This window comes from Leuciscus leuciscus (assembly GCF_965113295.1).
Source record: "Leuciscus leuciscus genome assembly, chromosome: 5".
NCBI classification, from domain to species: Eukaryota; Metazoa; Chordata; class Actinopteri; order Cypriniformes; family Leuciscidae; genus Leuciscus; species Leuciscus leuciscus.
Window position 1 is genome coordinate 22,586,872 of NC_138729.1, and position 21,171 is coordinate 22,608,042.

General features: G+C 36.3%; 1 protein-coding gene across 3 annotated transcripts in view; it reads left to right on the forward strand.

The window, feature by feature from the left end:
* edil3a (EGF-like repeats and discoidin I-like domains 3a) overlaps positions 1-21,171 on the forward strand; it is a 185,070-nt gene that overhangs the window by 139,650 nt on the left and 24,249 nt on the right. For all 3 annotated transcript variants that reach the window (XM_082170029.1, XM_082170030.1, XM_082170031.1), the window contains 3 exons: positions 9,101-9,256; positions 11,208-11,352; positions 12,758-12,942. In XM_082170029.1, coding sequence (XP_082026155.1) covers positions 9,101-9,256; positions 11,208-11,352; positions 12,758-12,942 — 486 coding nt within the window. The remainder of the gene's footprint in view (positions 1-9,100; positions 9,257-11,207; positions 11,353-12,757; positions 12,943-21,171) is intronic.

The following is a 21,171-nucleotide window of genomic DNA, read 5'->3' on the forward strand; positions in this document are numbered from 1 at the left end:
ACACATGGCGCCAGTGTGTATCTCCATTAGACAAAGTGACTCCAGCATCTGTGGCCATTATGAGAATGAAGTATCAGCCAGTCATGGCCTTTTAGTCACACAGCTTTAATTGGTCACCCCTGTTTTTGTCTTATGCAAGTCTATGAAAGGATAAATTGAGATTAATTGGTGTATAATTAACATTATTGGTGGGCTGTGTGACCAGAATATTCTAGCATGGTAGGAGTAATTTTATATCACATAGTTTTTTTATTTTTATTTTTTTTATTAAATATATTAAATAACCATGTGACAATGATTATTTTTCGATAATCTTGCAAATTAAATATTTTACAAATAAAAGATACTTTCTCTCATTTCATTGTTTTATCTTTTTTTATGGTGTGTTGGACAAAAAGCAAAATATAAGTTTATTCAGAGCAAATTAATGATAAATCTGGCATCAGAATAGGTTAGAGGTCCTTTTACAAAACATTTAGCAAAATTAGACAAGGTCCAACTATTAAAGCTACAATATGTAAAAAAAATGTCGCCACTAAGGGTTGCTAACCTCTTACAATAACAAAGGCGTAGGTTGATGACGCATAAGCGGAATTATGGAACTTGTCGTCATGCTGAAGGATCTAATAATGTTTATGGATGAGTGAATACATTGATGTTTTTAACATGACTGTGGTATGAAGCATGGCACGATTGCTAATGAGAGACAGATATCAGCGCCACACCGAGTCCTGGGGATATAAAGGAATAAGGACATTTCATTCTACCGAACTACCCACAAGTGCTGAATTAATACTCACACAGGTTAGTTTATTAGACGAATGAAACTTGTGAGGTAACGCAGCACTGTTTCTACACTATCACACTAAACTGCATTTGAGTGTGTTGAAAGTTATAATGTTATTCTATGTGTTAGTTTATCTGTATGAGACTAGCAGTAAGCCAGATCAACATTAGAATAACATACTAATCATATTCTAACATTTCATCATGTTGAGCTATATAACATTGATTCGTTTTATGTACATTTGCTCACCTCTACATTTGCGCGTTGAAGTTAGTCGCGGACGTGGACCTCTCGGCATCTCGAAAACGCCACGCTGAAATTGATCCTCGTTTTAGTTCTCCTTGTGTCCCAAAGTCTGCTTGCCATGGTCCGTAATGTTTGAACGAAACAACAACAGCGTGAGCGTCCTGCTAGACGTTACGCAGTTGTCCGCGTCTGTCGCCATGGTTACTATGGCAGTACGACCGGAAACCAGGGATAACGCGGATATTACATCAATGACAGGCGACAATGACCAGGGATGAGCCATTATTTAAAATTGGAATTTCTCTGAAATTAAAAATCTTTGGGAACTTTTGGAATATTGTAAGTACACAACTGCAGGAAATATATCACTCTGTGCAAGTGATTTTTGGATATTTTATTACAAAATTCTTACATATTGTACCTTTAACATTTTAGTCAAGTTGTCTTTCTGTGTTAGCTTTTGAGCAAAATGTTTAAGTTGCATTGAATTGTTGTTATTATTATTATTTATTTCCTACTTTTTAAATTGTTTAGCTTTTAGTCTTTTTGCTTGCTTCTGTTTTTATCGGTCTTGTTTTATTTATTTTGTTTATATGCATTTTATGTATCCAAATAGTATTAATAGTGTGTGTGTGTGTGTGTGTGTGTGTGTGTGTGTGTGTGTGTGTGTGTGTGTGTGTGTGTGTGTGTGTGTGTGTGTGTGTGTGTGTGTGTGTGTGTGTGTGTATGTATATGTATGTATGTGTGTGTATATGTGTGTATATATATATATATATATAATTATTTTTTTTAAATGTTTTATGTATTCACATTTGACACATTTCTATCACCGTATGGTATATATCACCATAGCTCCCAGTCCTAATTAATATTTAACACCTTAACTAACTAATACCTTAACACCTAATTAACTAATTAACACCTAATTAAAATACTCAACTTGTGAGATATACCCTTCAACACTGAAAATCTCTCCACAAGTAACACAAGTACACGTCTGCGACTGATATGCAAAATTACAATTATTTCGAATTACTGTACAAGCCTGCAAACATGTCAAACTACAAGATTTTTCATAGAAATTCAGAAAGTGATGGGTCTTTCAAAAACTTGACGTATTCTCCCAGTGTGCGCTGTATAGCTGCTGTCAGTGGTTTAGTGAGTTTCTGATACATCTTCAGAGAGACTTAAAGGCTAGGAGAACGAATTCAGCTAGTGATTTGTGTGGCCCCTCAAAATCCCAGCCCATTGCTCACACACACTAGGATGGTGAATTAGCTGTCATCAAGTGTAGCTGACTGTGAAGCAACGCGCACACACACACGCTCCCCACTCAGCGATAACAAATCATTTTAAACCCTGTATTATGACTATTACTTTTCCCCCATTTCATGGCTGTCTGTCTTCGAGCTTGAGCTGTCTTCCCATTCCCTTCCACAGTCTGAGCACTCGGCTTCGCTCCACGCCCCGTCCCTCAGGAGCCTCTCAGACAGCTTTTTACCTCTGGGGAAAACAAAAACTTGACTGACTGCTTTCACTTGCTGTTTGAAGGCAGACTAAATGCCTTAACTCAGTCTCGGGTCTTCATGGTTTTTTCATTAGTTGGACAGAGGAGTTATGCTGAGAAATAGTGTGGGAGTTATTTTGAAAGGCTCATTACATGCAGATCACTTCTTTGCTCAACAGTGGTTTATGTGTACATATGTAGAGTGTGATGGATGGGGTTGCGCCATATGTGCACAAGTGAATGCATTTATACATGTGTATGCATTCAGACAGGAGGAACACAGTGAGTTGAGCATCAGTGTGTGCTCATTTCCATATTGCTCTCGGTCTCTCCCTCTGTTATCAAGCCAAGCAAGAAGGACATTAGTGCTTCTCTCTCTCTCTCTCTCTCTCTCTCTCTCTCTCTCTCTCTCTCTCTCTCTCTCTCTCTTCTCTCTCTCTCTCTCTCTCTCTCTCTCTCTGGTGCATGCTAGAAGTGTGGAGTGTGTAGGTGGGAGCTGATTTGAAATTTCTTTGTTTTAATTAAGTCTTTTACATTCTACTGCACATATTTAATACATCACTGGTTCTCAACTGGTGGGTCGCGACCCCAAAAATGGCTCGCAGGATAGTTGTGATAGGGTCACAGACAGCAGGGAAAGAAAACAGTGCTGAATGCAAAACATTAAAAGCAACTAACCATTTAATTGTGCATGGATAGGATAGCACAATAAATAGTCTTTAAAAGGAAGGGGGGAAACACTTTCTATATTTTTTGTTGTTGAAGACTGGGTAATACACCAATATTATTAGTATTTAGTACATTATTTGTTTTATGTGTTAGACTGGTAAGTCACTGCTGTAGCTTGTGCATTTTCCTAATTGTCATGTAAATAAACAAGTAATTAAGCAAACAAATGAATTAATAAAAATATATATTTAACTTATTATCCATATGTGACCCTGGATCACAAAACCAGTCTTAAGTCGTACGGGTATATTTGTGGCAATAGCCAACAAAACATTGTATGGGTCAAAATTATCGATTTTTCTTTTATGCCAAAAATCATTAGGATATTAAGTAAAGATCATGATCCATGAAGATATTTTGTAAATTTCCCACCTTAAATATATAAAACATTCATTTACATTAGTGGATGCAGCACAATCGCCAATAGAAATGGACAACTTTAAAGGCGATTTTCTCAATATTTCGATTTTTCTGCACCCTCAGATTCCAGATTTTCAGAAAGTTGTATCTCGGCCAAATATTGTCCTGTCCTAACAAACCATACATCAATGGAAAGATTATGTATTCAGCTTTCAGATGATGTATAAATCTCAATTTAAAAAAAATTACCCATAAGACTGGTTTTGTGGTCCAGGGTCACATATAATTGAGCTTAGGGTAATACAAATTGGTGTTCTGGGGGCATTTTGTTGAATTGTCAATGATAAACACTATTTTTTTTTTTTTGTTATGTCACACTTGTGCTTGAGCATTTACCAAATAGTTATGTTAATAATTAACATAAACAAACAAACAAATAAAAATCAATGAATAAGATCAATTTATTAACTTTCCATTTCATTGTGCTAACAGTCATGTTATTAAGATTGATTGTTTTGGGGCTATTTTGTTGAATAGTGTACGATGAACAGTATTTGTTCCTTGTGTTATGGTAAATCATACTTCTGCTGTTGCTTATGCAATTGTAATGTTAATAAATAAATATATAATTGTTAAATAAATTAATTAATTTATTGATATATAATATAATATAATATTAGCTATGCTTGTTGTTGGGTAATATTAATAAATGTTAGTGTTTTGGGGACATTTTGTTGTGAATTGTGTAGTGTGTTGGGTTACCACCTCATGTCCGATAAAAATTCTAGGTCCTGAAGTAAAAGCAGCTTAGAATCAGTGTTTTACATAATCTTATCTTAGATTCCCCCCTCTGTTCTCCCACTAAGCACTTAAACTTGAGTAATAGTGTCTGTTAGACCAGAGCTGTGTTGCATTGAGTCGTGACCTACACAACAGTTTGGTTTGGCATGATGTCAGTCCCTGTGGGCACGTCCTCCCTCTATCCCACAGCAGGTTCAGTTGTATGCCTCAGATTAACTCTAACATTGAGGATGTGCCCTGCTGTGGAAGAACAAACTCACAATGGGAGCATGAAGTGCAGAAGTTATGGGTCATTTAGGTTATGGTTAAACTTGTTTATCTAGAGCCATTTAACTGATAAATGTATTTACACAACACTCACAATGAAGGGAAAAACATGCATTGTGTGTTTGGATGTTGATTATTGATTTGTGTGCACAGTGGATTGAATGAATGATGCAGGTGGACTGAAATGAAGGAGAGGCAGTTGAAAAACTCAATTGGAGCCTTTGCCAGTCCAGCTGCTCTCCTGTGATGTGAAGGAAAGGTTTTAGAGCAGACTCCATCTCAATAGCTATGTTTCCATCCAAAGTAGCAAATTTTACTTTTGTGCAAAATTGGAATATTGCATTAAACATTTGCGAATAAAAGCAGTGTTTCCATCTCATGCGTTCGAGAGATCAAAATAGTCACTTCCTGGGATAAATTGTTGCAAAATATATGGAATAAAAATGGAAGTTGCTGCAATCAGGGAAGCCACTGTGGCTCATTTTTTTGTAAATCAGAGTTCGCAGGTGAAACGTAATAAACGATCTCATGTTATCTTACGTTCTGAGGTGGATGCCTGGTGTTTTATACCAAACCATTTTGATGACTCTGGCGCAGGCATTTCTGATTGGACCAAACCAACAATTGAGATGCTGTGCAATGAAATTGGTCCGTTGCAGTCCAGTAATCCAATCACACCCTATATTGAGGCAAAGTGATGTGAGGTTTTTTTGTTGCATATCAAGCAATTTATTCAGTAAATGTGTTCTGCCAGGTTTAAGTTCTGTTTTCTTGTACTTTTATATTGTAGTATTTTGTTTTCCTGTTTTCTGTCCCTGTTTCCTTTGTTCCCCACTTTCCTGCTCTTCATTTGTTTCCATGGTTACTAATTTAGTTGCACACCTGTTTCTAGTTTGCTTAGTTAACCTGTGTATATGTAGCCTTCAGTTTTAGGTGATTTTGTTGTTATAATAGGCATGTCAATCCTATTTGTACGTTTCAGTCTGACTGCTCTGATCGGATTTTGGTGGTTTATGTGACTTTCTCATGCCATGTAAAACGTAAACACATCAGACATTGTTATAGGAAACATGCTGAAAGTCGCTGCTGAAACAAGGTTGTGTTGTTGCAAAAAAAATAGGTGGATTGCATAGCTAATATTTATTCACTGGTGAATATGTTACTTTTACCTTCTCAACAGTGCAATTTCATTTTATTTAATTTTCTTTCTTACTTTTTTCCATGTTTTTCTTAACATATGATTTATCTGATGACAAAAAGAATGCATCAGTGTCTTGTATGGGAAAGTTATTTACACTTGCTGAATGACAGCAATGCAAACAAGATAAAGAGGAAAGTATTTAAGAGATGGAAAAATTGCCAAAAAATGACACCATTGCCTGTCTTCATCAGATACATCTAGGTAACCTGGAAATGTCTTGTCAGTGTATATCATTTAAAACTTAAATTTCTTATAGTTAAATTAGTAGCATTACAAATTAGTAGGTAAGTGAGTAGCTTAGCTACTTTTAGTTTTTTACTCCAGAACATTGGTTACCGAAAGCTGTAGATTTGTGATCTCGCAGTTTACCTGTGTGGCGTATTAGAAAAAGATTGCTTTGATATTCTATAGGCTAGCTACAAAAAGACACTCCCAGAAGGCTGTCAGGTTGCATGGCCTACTTTAAAGCCAGAGGCCTGTAGCCATTCAATGAGCTCAAAATACAAAAATACTAAAAATGCATCTCAAGTAAAATCAGTGGGGTCCTGGGAGGATCTTTCATATTATACATGAAAAAAAAAAAAAAAAATCTGTATATGGTGATTTTGTTTTCAATGAGGGACATGTCTTTTCTTAGGTCAGCTTTATGGTTTTGCAGTAGAGCCCTACTTTAAAGATAAACTGCAAAGCTATGTGGATATGCATTTGATATTACAGCTGTAGTTTGTCAAACATAATACTTTCAAAGACTCGAAGGATGTTTTTTCAGTGTGTGGATATATGACAAAGCTTAATCAGCCAGATCTTTTCCTATTGCTCAGAAAGGTTTTTCTGTCTTTTCTTGGGTTTCCTAGGAATGTATAATGGAACAAGCCATGACTTTAACAGCCAGCCAGCTATGTGCTTCAGAGAGGGCGGCTATGAAATGAAGAACTGTGAATGTCTAGTGGAAACAGTCTTTGGCAGGCTGTCTAAATGGAAATACTGGCTGTAGGGCTTCCACGACTACTGGTCTGGAAGAGCAGTTGATTAGTCTTCTAATCATTGTTTACCTTATATAAATGACTCTTATCTTGCAGTATAGGCAATCTTTGTGTAAGAGCAGAAACGAATGGGTCCATATCTCCATTACCAGATTCATGCCACTTGCACAGTCATAAACAGTGCAACAACAGTCCCAGTCATTTATGGTTTTGGTCAGCCTGTGGCCAACAATTGGTTTCAGGGATGTTTGCAAGAATTTAGGCTTGTGTGTCAACACTTGCGAATTGTGATTTTGTTGATAGTGATTTCATTTCAGGCCAGGACACTTTGCTGGCAAAAAGAAAAGACTCAACCATTCTGGCAATATTAAGCACCCACAGTTCTCGTCCATTCACAGATCTGCACCTAGCAGGACACTGAATCAGTCTTCCAAAGCTCCTCTGCTCTTGAACTCTTATCTCTAGTCCCACTTATTCCATGACGTTCCGTAGTCATCATTGGCCCATGAGATGGAGGAATGTAAGGAGTCTCTCTTTGCACTATTGCTAGCTTCACTTCACAGTTGCGCAACTCAGACATAAATCACAAAGAAATATGAATGATCTGACCAGAGCTGTGATTGCACTCAATATATAGCATTCTGTGGAATGCAGACCACCAGCAGCCTTGACTATCACAGGCCACTGTGACATCATAATCTCCGCAAGAAAAGTTCCATTGGAAAATTCCGTGACTAGAGTCAATCTAGTCTTGTTAGAAACTCTCTTTGTGTATAAATAAAATAATTAACCCTTATAAATAACAATTTATGGTTTGATTTTAAATCATGTTAATGGAAGATACATGACTAAACTTATCATCTTCAACAGGTTCCCTTGTTTCAGTTTTTACTGCTACATGCATGCAAGCTTTTCATCTGATTTTCATGATTTGTAACATCCAAATATGAGAAAGTTTCAAGATGTAATTTTGTCAAATTATGCAGAATACATTGACATATAGAGGTTTTTATGCGAATGCAAATGATACATAGACCCACCAAAATATTAGGAAGCCATTTCTATATCACATATGTGTGTGTAGAACAGGTGTGGTCACATTTACCAATGCTCAGTTAAATTCTGCAGGCGAAATCAAGTCATTTCAATCAGAATCAATGGGAATAGGAAGCTTCGTCTGAGGGCGTAAAAGCTCCCCATGCAGATTTTGCTCATGTTCAAGTTGGTCATGCAAATTTGCAGTGCTGACCAACAGAAAGCTGCTTGGTTTTAAATTGACTTCTGTGTGAACAGTGCTTTATACATTGCAATGATATTGATAATGATCTATTGCCAGGGAAATGTTGCTGAAATATGACTGCATTTTATAGCAGTAAAAGGTGAAGTGGCAACCTAATTTAGCAGAATTATTGATTAATTTTACTCTTAAAAACAGCTTTTTCTGGTGAGGATTTTCAGTGACTCTTACTGCAAGTTACATCGTTATGCCAGTAGGTGGCGACACGTGACTGGCTTTATGAGTGAGTCAGCAATCATTCAAGGATTCGTTCAGAAACATTAATTCATTCAGAGACAAAGGATTGTGTGTTTGATTCTGCTTCTTTGTTTGGAATTATTTTATTTGACAATGTTGTTTCTAAAATGTGTGTTTTTCAATATTAAAGCAACAGTAAACGAAACGCTGTTTCATTTGGATATACAACACAATAAGGAAGAAATGAATAATGCAACTCCATTTCATGCAGCACACAATCATGCTTCATTGTTAAACCAATAACTTCTCAGAAACGGCCCAACTGAAATTGGACACAAATTTGGACACTACAGCAGATGCTGAATCCGTAGGTTCGACAAACAAGAGGGTTTTTGAGGCTGTCCGGATCTTTGAGTCCATCTGAGTTTACTTTACAAGTACTAAAATGACTCAAATCAAACCTATAATCAAAATAAATTCTAGCTATATAGAAATACACAAAAAATAATAATAATGACAAAATCACATAACAAAACTACCAATACTTAAACTAAAAAAATAATGAAAACTGGAAATATGAAAAGCTAATTATTATAATTTTTTTATAAATACTATAATAGAATAACTATTTAGCTAAATAAACAATACTAAAATAAAGCCGTAAAGAAGACTGTTTATGTCTCTCTCTTTATCTCTGAATCTGTTCTTCTCTCTCTCCCTCTTGTTCTTTATCACCTTCACTCAGATTAACCTACAGAGGAGGATGCGGGTCACAGGAGTGATAACCCAAGGAGCCAAGCGCATCGGGAGCCCAGAATATGTTAAGTCGTACAAAGTGGCCTACAGCGATGACGGGAAGACCTGGAGGACGTACAAAGTCAAGGGCACGGAGGAAGATATAGTGAGTTTTAATTAGCGAAAAAGAGACACATCAGTCACTCAGCGTGTGCTTTTGCTTCCCTCTATGCCATATGCATTTTCAGTCTAGATTTTTAGGGGATAAATGAGAGTTGTCAGGGCCTCAGAAGACATATGGTGTCCATCCTCTCAGATGCCGTCTTTTTATTATTAGACAGTGTCCAGATCTCCTCTAATAACTTTGAGTAGTTGCCATTTTTATCATTTCAGACACTGTTTTGTTATTAGGGGATTTTAGCCATTATATCGTATTGTATTATATTATGTATTCTTGCTCTAAACAACAGTGATAATTCCATCAAAATATGTACATACCAAATTGTTATCAGTATTCTCTTTTACATATATTTTGCATACTTATAGGGTAGCCACCTTAAGCCACCCTTCATTTTCATTTCCAAAAAATGAAAATTGTCATAATTTACTCACCCTTATTTCATTTCAAACCTGTATGACTTTTTTTTTTTTCTGTGGAACATAAAAGAAGATATTCTGAAGATTGTTGGTAATTAAATCATTTTGGTTCCCATTGACTTCCATTATATAGACAAGAATTACAATGGAAGTCAATGGAAATTATGTTCCACAGAAGAAAGAAAGCCATACAGGTTTGGAACGACATAAGGGTGAGTAAATGATGACAGAATTTTCAATTTGGGTGAACTAACCCCGGGGTTTTCAAAGTGGGGGCCGCCAGGGGGGCCGTAGCAAGTTGGAAAAAAGTTTAAAAAACGTAAAAATATTTGTTAATATGAGTATTGTAATGAAATAGCATTATAGGCTAATAATTTGTTGCATAGCCTATCTGAACATTATACTTTTAATGCTAATCTTTTAGAGATGAACTGATTGATCGGCTGGTGACCAGAATTGGCCGATTTTCAGTCTGACATAATGGCGATTTTATGCCAGTCAAATGCACTCGGGCGCCGCATGATTAACATCGCGCAACATCAGCATCACGTGCACACGGAACGCACATGTAGGAAACCTTGTGAATTACGGCCGTTTCAGACCGCAAGCGCGAGCGGTGCAAATTTTTTCCGCCGTGTTCAGTGAGTGCATTCACACCGCGAGCAGGAGCAGTGCGTGAGCGTCAAGCAGGAGCGTTGCGTGAGCAGCAGTGAAGTGGAGGGTTTCGGCGCAGAGTCTATTTTTGTTGCGCTGCTCACGCTCAATTAAAGTGAAAGCACCCTATTGATGGACAAAATAAATATGATTTCACAAAAAAAGTACCTAAAATGCACATACTTTGCATACTATAGTGTGTTTTAACAAGAACTGGAGTAGGCTAGCTATGTCAGAAAAGAAAATGAAGACTCAAAAATATTTATAGAAAATTTACCCATTTAAACGTGTTTTTATTAATCAGTTTGGGTAAAAGTGGTGTTTTATAAAAAAAAAATCTAAAAAAAAAAAATTTGTGTGTGCTGTAAAGTGGTTAGAAAAAATGAAATCAGAATCGGCTAAAATCTGTATCTGCAGGTCAAACTCAATGAAAAATCAGAATCGGCCTAGAAAATTGTAATCGGTGCATCTCTATAATCTTTCTGATTGTCTGGTATTAAACACCATCACTTAATCTGATGTTCACCTAGATGTTTTATTTATTTATTTCTACATTTGCCGTATTGTCGATGGGTTCAATAATACATCCTGCAAAAGGGGGGCCTTGGCCAGAACCTAGTGGTATTTAGGGGGCCTTGTCATGGAAAGGTTTGGGAACCCCTGAACTAACCCATTCATTTTGTTTTGTTTTCATTTGTAACCCTTTTTTTTTTTTGGGTCCAGAACCTAAGGTTTCTTTTAACACTTATACTTTTGCTATCTTGCAAGCACTGATATTTCCTTTGAGAAATGCAAACCTAGTCCAGTTTAATCTAGTTTCGACCCTTTTACTTCAAACCTTCTTTCTCCCTACGTTCTCCCTCCAGATCTTCCGTGGAAATATTGATAACAACACTCCATTTGCCAACTCCTTCACCCCTCCTATCGAGGCTCAGTATGTGCGGATCTATCCGCAGGTGTGCAGGAGACACTGCACTCTCCGCATGGAGCTCCTGGGTTGTGAGCTCACGGGTGAGTCACCTCAGTAGACAGCATACATCATTCTGAGAGCACATCCAAAGGGGACTTTAAAACGGTGTTATACTTCTGAAACATTGTCCAGACTGTCAATAAAATGCAACACAACAGGGTTGAAGTCAGTTCTGTTTTCTCTTACCAAGCTCAGGGGACTTATTTTATGGGGATCTGAATGATAGGAGGATTTTTTTCTGTTGGTCCACTTGTGCCAGTATTTTGGATTAATATTTGCACTGCCAATGTCTCCACCACAAAAATTATCAATTATTTTAGTACTTCAGTATTTATAATACTTTTTTTTTTTTTTGACAAATAATTTATTCGTTTTTTAAAAATTGGTTTTAAATTTAAATAATAGTTAAAAAATCATGCAGCTATAATATAACTTTATGTCAGCTATAAATTCATAAACACACTTTTTCTTAAAAAGGATTGCATATAGTTGCTTTCAAGACTATCACAAGACATTTGATTTCAACAAAACCTCATCTGTGTGTTTATTCAGATAGGTAACTACTTGATGACATATTTAAAATTCCAGCAATGCTCAAAACATGAAAACAAACCAAAGGCATAAAAACACATATTCATGATCAATATGAACATAAGATGCAAGAACACAGTGCTGGCCCAAAAATAAAAGTTGAATTCACTGTCCTGAATCTCTTTCACACACATCTCTTTGTTGAGCCCTGAAAAGGCATGCAAGTTCATAATATAATTCATATTATTTTGAAGGACAGTATCCGGGCAATTATATGCTCTTATTTTTATTTTATTTTTTTAACTATATAACACCATTAAAAACAACATTTGTTGACCACTGTGCTGTGAAATATGTCTAAGGACAATCAATCAATAAAATAATAAAAAAACAGATTTCAAACATAAAACAAGAGCAACAACCACACAATAAATCCACTATGATTAAAAGAGGAAATTAATATGTTTAAATCTTTGTTCTAAAAGCATGTAGGGGCAGTCCTGATAAAACAGTTAGGCTGTTTCCAGAGTTTTATTTTCTGCCTAGCCCGGGGAACTCTAGCGGTCCCTGATTGAATGACCTTAAAGAAAGTTAGAGAGGAATGCAGGTGCTAATCCATTCTAGGATTTAAAAACAGGTATCAACACTATACAATCTAAAATGTAGTTAATTGGAAGCCAATATTTTTTTTTTATTAAAACTGGTTAGAGGCAAGGCAGTGGCATTGTCTACCTTTTTATGCTTGAATTTGTCATTTGGAGCTAAACAGTACATAAATGATAGTTTACCTGCATTCCTTGCTAAAACAATATCCAGAATGGCTGGTCATAAAACACTAACCTGCATACATTAGCTTGGTCCAACATGGAAGTTGATTTTTGGTGTAATATGGTGACATGCCTTTGAATTCTTCAGGTTGTTCAGAGCCAATGGGCATGAAGTCTGGCCACGTTCAGGACTACCAAATCACAGCCTCCAGCATCTTCAGAACTCTTAACATGGACATGTTCACCTGGGAGCCTGGGAAAGCAAGACTGGATAAACAAGGGAAGGTCAATGCCTGGACGTCTGGACACAGTGATCAGTCCCAGTGGCTGCAGGTAGGGTTTATTATAATGTCCTTATATGCGTACGAACGCATGTTATTGGCTCTGATTATACAGAACTCAACAGAACAGCTACAAATGATTGCATGAAGAGATGAAATATGTGTTGTAATGAAAAGATCACTGCAGCAAAGCTCAGGGTGTAGTCTATAAAACAAGATGATCCCTAATACAGAACCTAAGCAAAGATCAAAGCATTATCATGAGAACAAGATTATTGCTATTTAGATCCTAGAATCAAAGTTTCAACAAAACCCCCATTATCCCTTCTCCCTAGAGCTTCTTCTTTCCGCTTGCTCAGTCACTGTTCATTAAGGTAACTGATCAGGCTTCAAGAGAGAGATATTTGCCATCATTCAAGCCAAGCATTTTGGTACCACTTTCATCACTTCATATTAACCATATTAGCCTTTAATCCTGGCCTTAAATCACTGGCTCAAATATTATTTTAATTTAAATATGTAGTATTATAAATTACATCTGCTTATTATGAAACTCTTAGAAATTTATTTTTTAAATCTAATGTATTCAAGTGATGGCAAAACTAGATTTTTTATTAGCCATTACTCTCGTGTCACATGGTCCTTCAGAAATCATTCTAATATGCAAACATTGGATTTACAGTGTATAGTGGGGCATGTGTCACAATATGCATTATGCATTATACAAGGCTATTAAATACAATTTAAATATTACAATTATTATGTAAAAGAAAACAAAAATTAGGTACACCTTGCTAGTATCGGGTTTGACCCACTTTTGCCTTCACAACTGCCTTAATTCTTCATGACAGTGATTCAACAAGGTGCTGAAAACATTCCTCAGAGATTTTGATCCTTATTGACATGATAGCATCACGCAGTTGCTGCAGATTTGTCAGCTGCACATCCATGATGTGAATCTCCCATTCCACCACATCCCTCTATTCACCTCAAAGCTCTTTTGGTTTGAGATCTGGGACTGTGGAGGATATTTGAGTAAATTAACTCACTGTCATGTTCGAGAAACCAGTTTTAGATGATTTGAGTTTTGTGACATGGTGCGTTATCCTGCTGGAAGTGGCCATCAGAAGATGGGTACACTGTGGTCATAAAGGAATGGACATATATCTGCTGGATGTGGCGTTAATGATGCTCAATTGGTACTAAGGGGCCAAAAGTGTGCCAAGAAAACATCCACCACACAATTATACCCCCACCACCAGCCTGAACCACTGATACAAGGCAGGATGGATCCATGCTTCATGTTGTTTATGCCAAATTCAGACCCTACCACCTGAATGTCGCAGCAGAAATCGAGACTCATCAGACCATGGAACAATCTTTCTATTAAATGAAAGACGAAAAAATATTTCATTTCAAAATCTTACTGATCAATAATAGCCATTATAAAAGTATAAGTAAAAGGTATAAGAAGCTATACAATATGAAATAAAGCAAACAATTCAGTCAAACATACAAAGTCAGCGCTCTAGTAGGCTATAACGGTAAAGGTAAATAGCCTAAATATATAAAGTTATGAAACTTCACTTTGCACTCAGCAAAGTTGGTGTAAGATATATTCTGGGATATCTGGCTGTCTCAAGTCCTGCACAAGTCACCTCTAGATAAATCCTAGATATATATTTTGTCCTGCATTGATATAATTCCGTTTGTTATTTTTGATAGACAGCTCTGTAATAGATGGGGTTGTGCTATTTTTCATAGGGCTTGGACTGTTGTTCATGAGATGCAGGGAATGTCATCACATCTGAATAATTTTCTAGCACATGAGGTGCTAAAAGTGATTAATATCCTGAGATTACTGAATAAATGCTCCAGTGCAATCACAGAAATTGAGCGAGTGTGAGACAGTTGGGCACATTTCAAACATCTGTTGCCATGGTGAACTGTGAGCTTCTGCAGTGGTTGCCCAAATGTAATAATCAATACCAGTGACATCAGAGAATGACTTTAGGCTTAATAGATTAATGGAATTAATCAAGCTTAATGACAAATTAAGTATTCCAATTAATCAAGACAATTGCAGTGCTGCAGAGGCAAGAATTACCTCACAAACTGTAGGAACGTCAGAGACATTTTGACCGAACGGAACACAGTGCTGTTCTAAATCACTACATCAAGATCCTGAAGATGTCATCGTGTCTCAGCAGTGCACTTGCTTTTACATCCGCTTTTAGATCCGGAGTCCTTTATTTCTACTGTTCATTGATTTAGGTGAAAACAAAGCTGTTTTTACTTGCAGCCCTTAATTTCAATCTTTGTTAATGATCTTGGTATTTCCAGTCTGTTAAACGGTTTGGTCTCTGTGTGCTGACATGTTCAGTCAAGCAGACATTTTACATGGCGCATGCTCATGTCAATATTGAGTAAGACTCCAAGTGAAAAGTTCATTTGCCTCCATTCATTTAGCTGGATTAGGAACTGCATCAAATTGATGCAAATAAAGTCTTATATTGTCAGGCAGTTTGTTTTAGTGAATTAAAATACAGGCGGAAGTCACAAACAACATTATCTTTTCCATCTGTCGCAAAATTTCCCTCCATTAACCAATAAAAAAAAAAAAAACATACTGCTTTTCCAGGGACTTCTAAGGTCAAACAAACCACTCGCATTAAAATGTATATAAATCCCATTGACAGGTTTTGGAGCTGTTTGAATGAACCAATTACTCACCAGACCTTCAAATACACTGCAAGTCAGCTCTTTTTCCTCTGTTTGGACATACTCCACAGCAAGAAGGCCTCTTGAAGTTTCTGTTGATTGCTTCCAAACATGCTGAGTCGACCAACAGGCAGTGAGGAGACGGTCATCCTCCTCTTCTTACATCTGTCTAGCCTGCCTGGGTCTATCTTTGGCTTTTCTCCCCGCAGATATTGAAAAATTGCCTTTTCGACTCGTTCCTCTCCCTCCTCTTCGTGTGTAATGGATCAATTTAGTGTCCTCATTTGTGGTTTCCTGTGTCTTTGCCACTACTCAAATAGAGATGTGACCTCAGTCCCACACAGATAACTTTAGCCTTCATCAGGCAGGGCATGAGAAAGAGCACTTAGATTAATTATGGTTCTTAAGCCTGTTCATTATGGATTGTGTGCATGGACAGTTTGAGAGATCTTTGCAGTGGTTTTCTTCAGCAAAGATGAGGACTAGAATTTACAAGAAATTATATCAAAGTCAGCGTTTCTCCAACCGTCGCCAGGGGGTCCGTGGAAAATGTCTGAAATGAGAACAAAAAACCTTTCTGCGAATCCATGACAAGCTTTTCCAGCAGCCTGGGTTCTGGAAGGAAATTCCCATTCATTTTCTCCATATAGACATTTCAAAATAACGTATAAGCCCTGAACCAATCCATAGTTTCAAAATGAACATCATAACATCACATTACAACATCATAAACAAATTTGCTAAAACAAAAAAAGATAGGAGTACAAGATTGTGTGCTTAAGATTGACCATTGATATAATCAAATCTGCAATGATGATATAGTATAAAACTGTTGATTCGTTTTTTTTTAGTCGTGGTTGCCCAGCTATCAGTTTCTCAATTAGATTTAGTTACCGCTTCTTTGTACTCTATATAAATGCATTTATAACCCTGCAGTGGCCTGTTATCTGTCTCAAGCTCTTCACACTGTTCAGACCACATTTATCATTACCCTCTGGGGTCTTTCTTTTCATTAGAAAGACGTTATACTAACAAAGATGTGAAAGAAACTTGACTTTATATGTTAATTATAGCTGGAAAGTGTCATTTCACACACATTGCAAAATAATTTAATTCATTTTAAGTCAAGTCGAAATATATTAATGTCATGTTAGTTTTGTTAGAGGTCACATGTCTTTTGAATTGTTCCTTTTGTACTGCAGCCTCACAAGAATTTGACTTTGTATTTCATTTGGCCTGTGGTCATTTTAGACAAATTCTTACACACTGATTTCGTCAGATGGGATATATATAAATTCAGCTTTAGCAGTAATAAATTACATTTTAAAATATATCAAAATAGAAAATTGTTAGTTTAAATTATAATCATATTTCACAATATTACTGTTTTTAGTTTACTTTTGATCAAATGCAGCCTTGGTGAGCATAAGAGACTTATTTCAAAAACATAAAAAAAAAAAAAAGGTAGTGACCCCAAACTTTAGTGTAACTGTAGTGTAAATATCAGTGTAAAGAGGGTATATTGTGTTCTCATTTTTGCAATGTTTGTGGTTAACTCTTTATTTCTGACGTTTGTAGTAATGCTGTACAGTCACAGTAAAGTATAACCAATCGTGGTAGTCTGCTGCTTCCTCCACAACTTAACACTCAGAACCGGTCTGTTAGAAGGGAGATTGCACTGTGCAAATTGTGCACAGCAAACATTTTGTTAGCGACTTTTCCTTCTTTGCATAATTCCATTAGGGAATTGGGTGCTAAAACAGCGCAGCCTGCATGTGCAAATAAACGTAGTAATCATCTGGAATAATTCATTCTTAGTTAATTCCTCCCTTAATCTCTTAATCAGGGAATGTATTGTACCTCACCCTTTGTTTGAAAATTACATTACAAACCTTTTAGCTTTCCCATTTTGTTCCTGGCAACTGACCAACCTGTTGGATTGTTCTGTGCGTTGATTGGTCTCCCTTGATTCTGCCGCAGGCGGTGTTTTAGTATTAGATACGAAGTCATTGTAGTCTTAGTGAGCAAGTTCTTGATATTCACTGTCTGTGAGGTTAACCTTGTCAAAGAGTATTAAACCTAGAATGCATAAAGGGAGTCAAATTGGCCTGGCATGCTGTGATTTTCTTTTTAAATATATATCTAAAAAATAATATTTGTTTGATTTTAAATGAATTCATCACAAAACTCGTTTCTGACCCTCATCAATGACATTTTCATATTTCTTGGTATCCGTAGAATGCATAAAGAAATTTTAAAAGTCAAAACAGTATTTTTGGATACATTTTTGTCAACATTTTATCGAAACTTTATGCATTACTTATGGATTACTTAATCTGTTGTGACTTTTTTACTCTGTGTCTAAATACGCATATCTCCCTACTAGTAGGTGATACAACAGTACCTTCTTTCATCCTGGAAGTGTTTGACTGTTCTACCCTTATTTTTATTTGTTCTGAATTTCAAATACTTTGCTGTGAAGGTTTTTAGACCAATCAGACATGTCCTCAAACACTGTGCTCTGGAATCCAGAAACCAGCTTCACACTGGCAGACATGGGAATGAGATTAGAAGCTCGTTCCCTTTTGGAGGATGCTTGAAGATGAGATGATGAAATCTTCTGAGGCAAACAGTGAATATGCTGAGTTCCAGCTGGCAGAGGCTTATTAGTTAATTATGCACATTAACAGGCTAACCGCATACCACAGAGCCTGCCAGAGTGCACTTGGCTCTTTTTAGAACTTCCTTATTACAGAATCATTGCAGCAATGCAGGCATATGCTAAATGTTATGCTGACCCTGCTGGCGCAGCAACAGTTAGTACAAAAACCACAGATGAAACCGCACTCAAGAAACACAGTGTTTCTTGCAAATTAGAAGTATTATATACATGTTAGAAATAATAAGGGCTTTCAAAGTTAATGTGTCATTACATGCAATAAATCATGTTTATGCATAACTGTTCCATTCTATTATTATTATTATTATTTGTCTCATGCATGTTCTGTTTTCATTTACTTTTGTGTTGTTTTTCCTGTTAGATTCTAAGTTTTTTTTTTTGTTTTTTTGTTTTTTCCTGTCTTCCTCTGTCCCCTGTCAGTTTGTCACCATGTTTACATTTAGATTTTTTAGTATTCAGTTCAGGTGTATTTCGTTAATTATCTTGTTAGCACCCTTGTTTGCCCATGTATTTAAGCCATGTTTAGTCATTTTCAGGTGTCTGTCGTCGTTGCTGTTTGCTGGTTGTTCTGTTCTTGTTTTTGAATTCTTGAGAAACTTGAGTATTTATGTTAGTTTGAGTTTATTTGATCAATAAAGGCTGCTGCAATTAGATCCAGTTTAATCTCTGCTGCAACCAGCCTGTGACATTATTATTTTTAATCAAATTCAGGTGGGATGTATTACTAACAAAAAGACCAGCACAGATGTGAGATGTGCATGACTTAAATTTCCCCATTATGCTTTTTCAAATATTACCTTTCATGCAGTGTGTAATATAGCTGTCTGTGAATGTAAATGGTCTGCAAAGTCAAAAGTGGACCAAAAAAATTATATTGTTGTGTCACCGCAATAAATTTGAAATATACACATCAATTTGTTAATGGACATACACTTTTTAATGCTAATTACAGTTGCAACATCTCATAATGTACTATGTCAAACTTAGTAGCATATCACTGAGAAACGTCCTGCTCAAGTCGTCCTTGCGATGGAGGTATGGATTGAATAACTAGTTCTTCCAATGTTTCATCATTGGACTAGGGTTGATATGGTCAAATCGATGCCATCGTTGCGGTCTTTACAGTGTGTACAATCGCTGAGGACTGAGGAAGCCTCCGGAGCTGATTCAGTTATGGTAAATGGGCGTTTTGTTTTCTACACACGCTATAAGCGGTAGACCAATCACAGCAGACTGGGCCATCTGGCCAATCAGAGCAGAGGTAGACCAATCACAGCAGACTGGGCCATCTGGCCAATCAGAGCAGAGTAGGCTCGTGGAAATGAGGGATTTAGACTGAACCATTGAACAAAGCGTTTGAGAATCATTGAAAAATTTTGTGATGTTCAATGTATATTTTGAGAAAATGAAATGTTTTTTTGACTTTTGATGCAATGTAAACATGCTGTAGGAGACCACCAATTAGGAACCTTTAATTAGGAATTTTAACCAAAGTTACAGACGTTTTGTAAAATAATTTGTAAAAATAATTATATTATAGTTGGACATATTCATTTTAAATGTTCCCTCTAGGTTGCAGCCTCAAAATATTTCGATATGGCATTTTATCTAGCTAGACTAAGCATGCCACATCAGGCAGATGGCATATAAGTTTGCTGAGAATGGCTCATAATTGTTAAATTGCAGCATATGGATGCCTTCTATTATTTTGTAAATTGTTTTAATGCAGTTGGCTTTAAAATGCATAAATTAAATTCAAATTCAATGCAAAGAAATTCCAATTTGCATAAAACAGTAGTTTGTGTAGTTTATAATACAGTGTTTTAGTACCTGGCTTTTTCGGCACTAACATGATGTTTATCAATAACATTACAGACAGTGTTCACAGCTGGATCATTTGTAGTAATGGTTCATGCATAAATTTTTGATGGATGATAATACATTAGGATTTTTTTTTTTATCTAAATAATGGTTATTTGAGACCTCTGATGATTGCTTTGTTTAATTGTGAATATTACAGTATTTCTATGGTTTCTTTTGCTAATCACCTCGCATGAAATAAACCCTTCAAATTGTTCAGCTGCCGATGCAAAAAATCACCTGCTTTCTCACTCCATGTATTCTCAGCAGTCCAAGCACCTCATAAATAAAGCTATTTGCAGGTTCTGACACTCTTTTTCATCTGATAGTTGTGTGTTTTCTCAGTTAATTATCTCCTGTGCTGTGATAAATATGCCTGATGCTCTACATTTAATTAAGATCATCTCTATTGTTCTCTTCTCATATGTAGCTCCTATAGGATAATTTCTGAAGATGTTATATTCTCTGTTTAACAAGTGCACTAGCTGAACAAGGTTCTCACTACAAAGCAGCAGTGGAACATCAGTGAACTGGCTTTTTAAATACATCACCCATTGCTTTGTATAAATCAGTCTAGATGTCATTAGACTGAGCAATACCTTTTTTTTTTTTTTTATGATAAGACAACTTATAAGGGACTTCATTCTTAATTCTTAATTTAGTCAATTGCAAATGATTCACAGGCATCTGTTAATTGTTCATTGTAAAAAATGTCATAATGAGTAGAGCTGCAAAAATATGAATCAGGAAAATCTAAAATAATTGTTTAGTTTTCCTCAGTATAGCCTTTGATAATTCTCATTAACACTCATGCATTCAAGTTTTTGTTGTGTGTGTTAATATTACAGTTTTCTTGGACGACACAACAGAAGAATGTTGACAGTGTATTTACATTGCAGTGGATTTAGTGGAGCAAAGCAGGCGTTTTCAATTCATTCCTGTAGAAGCCGAGCTCGTGGTGAATTGCGGGTAAGAAAAAGCACGGAGAGCGGCCAAGAGCAACCAAATTTGGGAAATGCT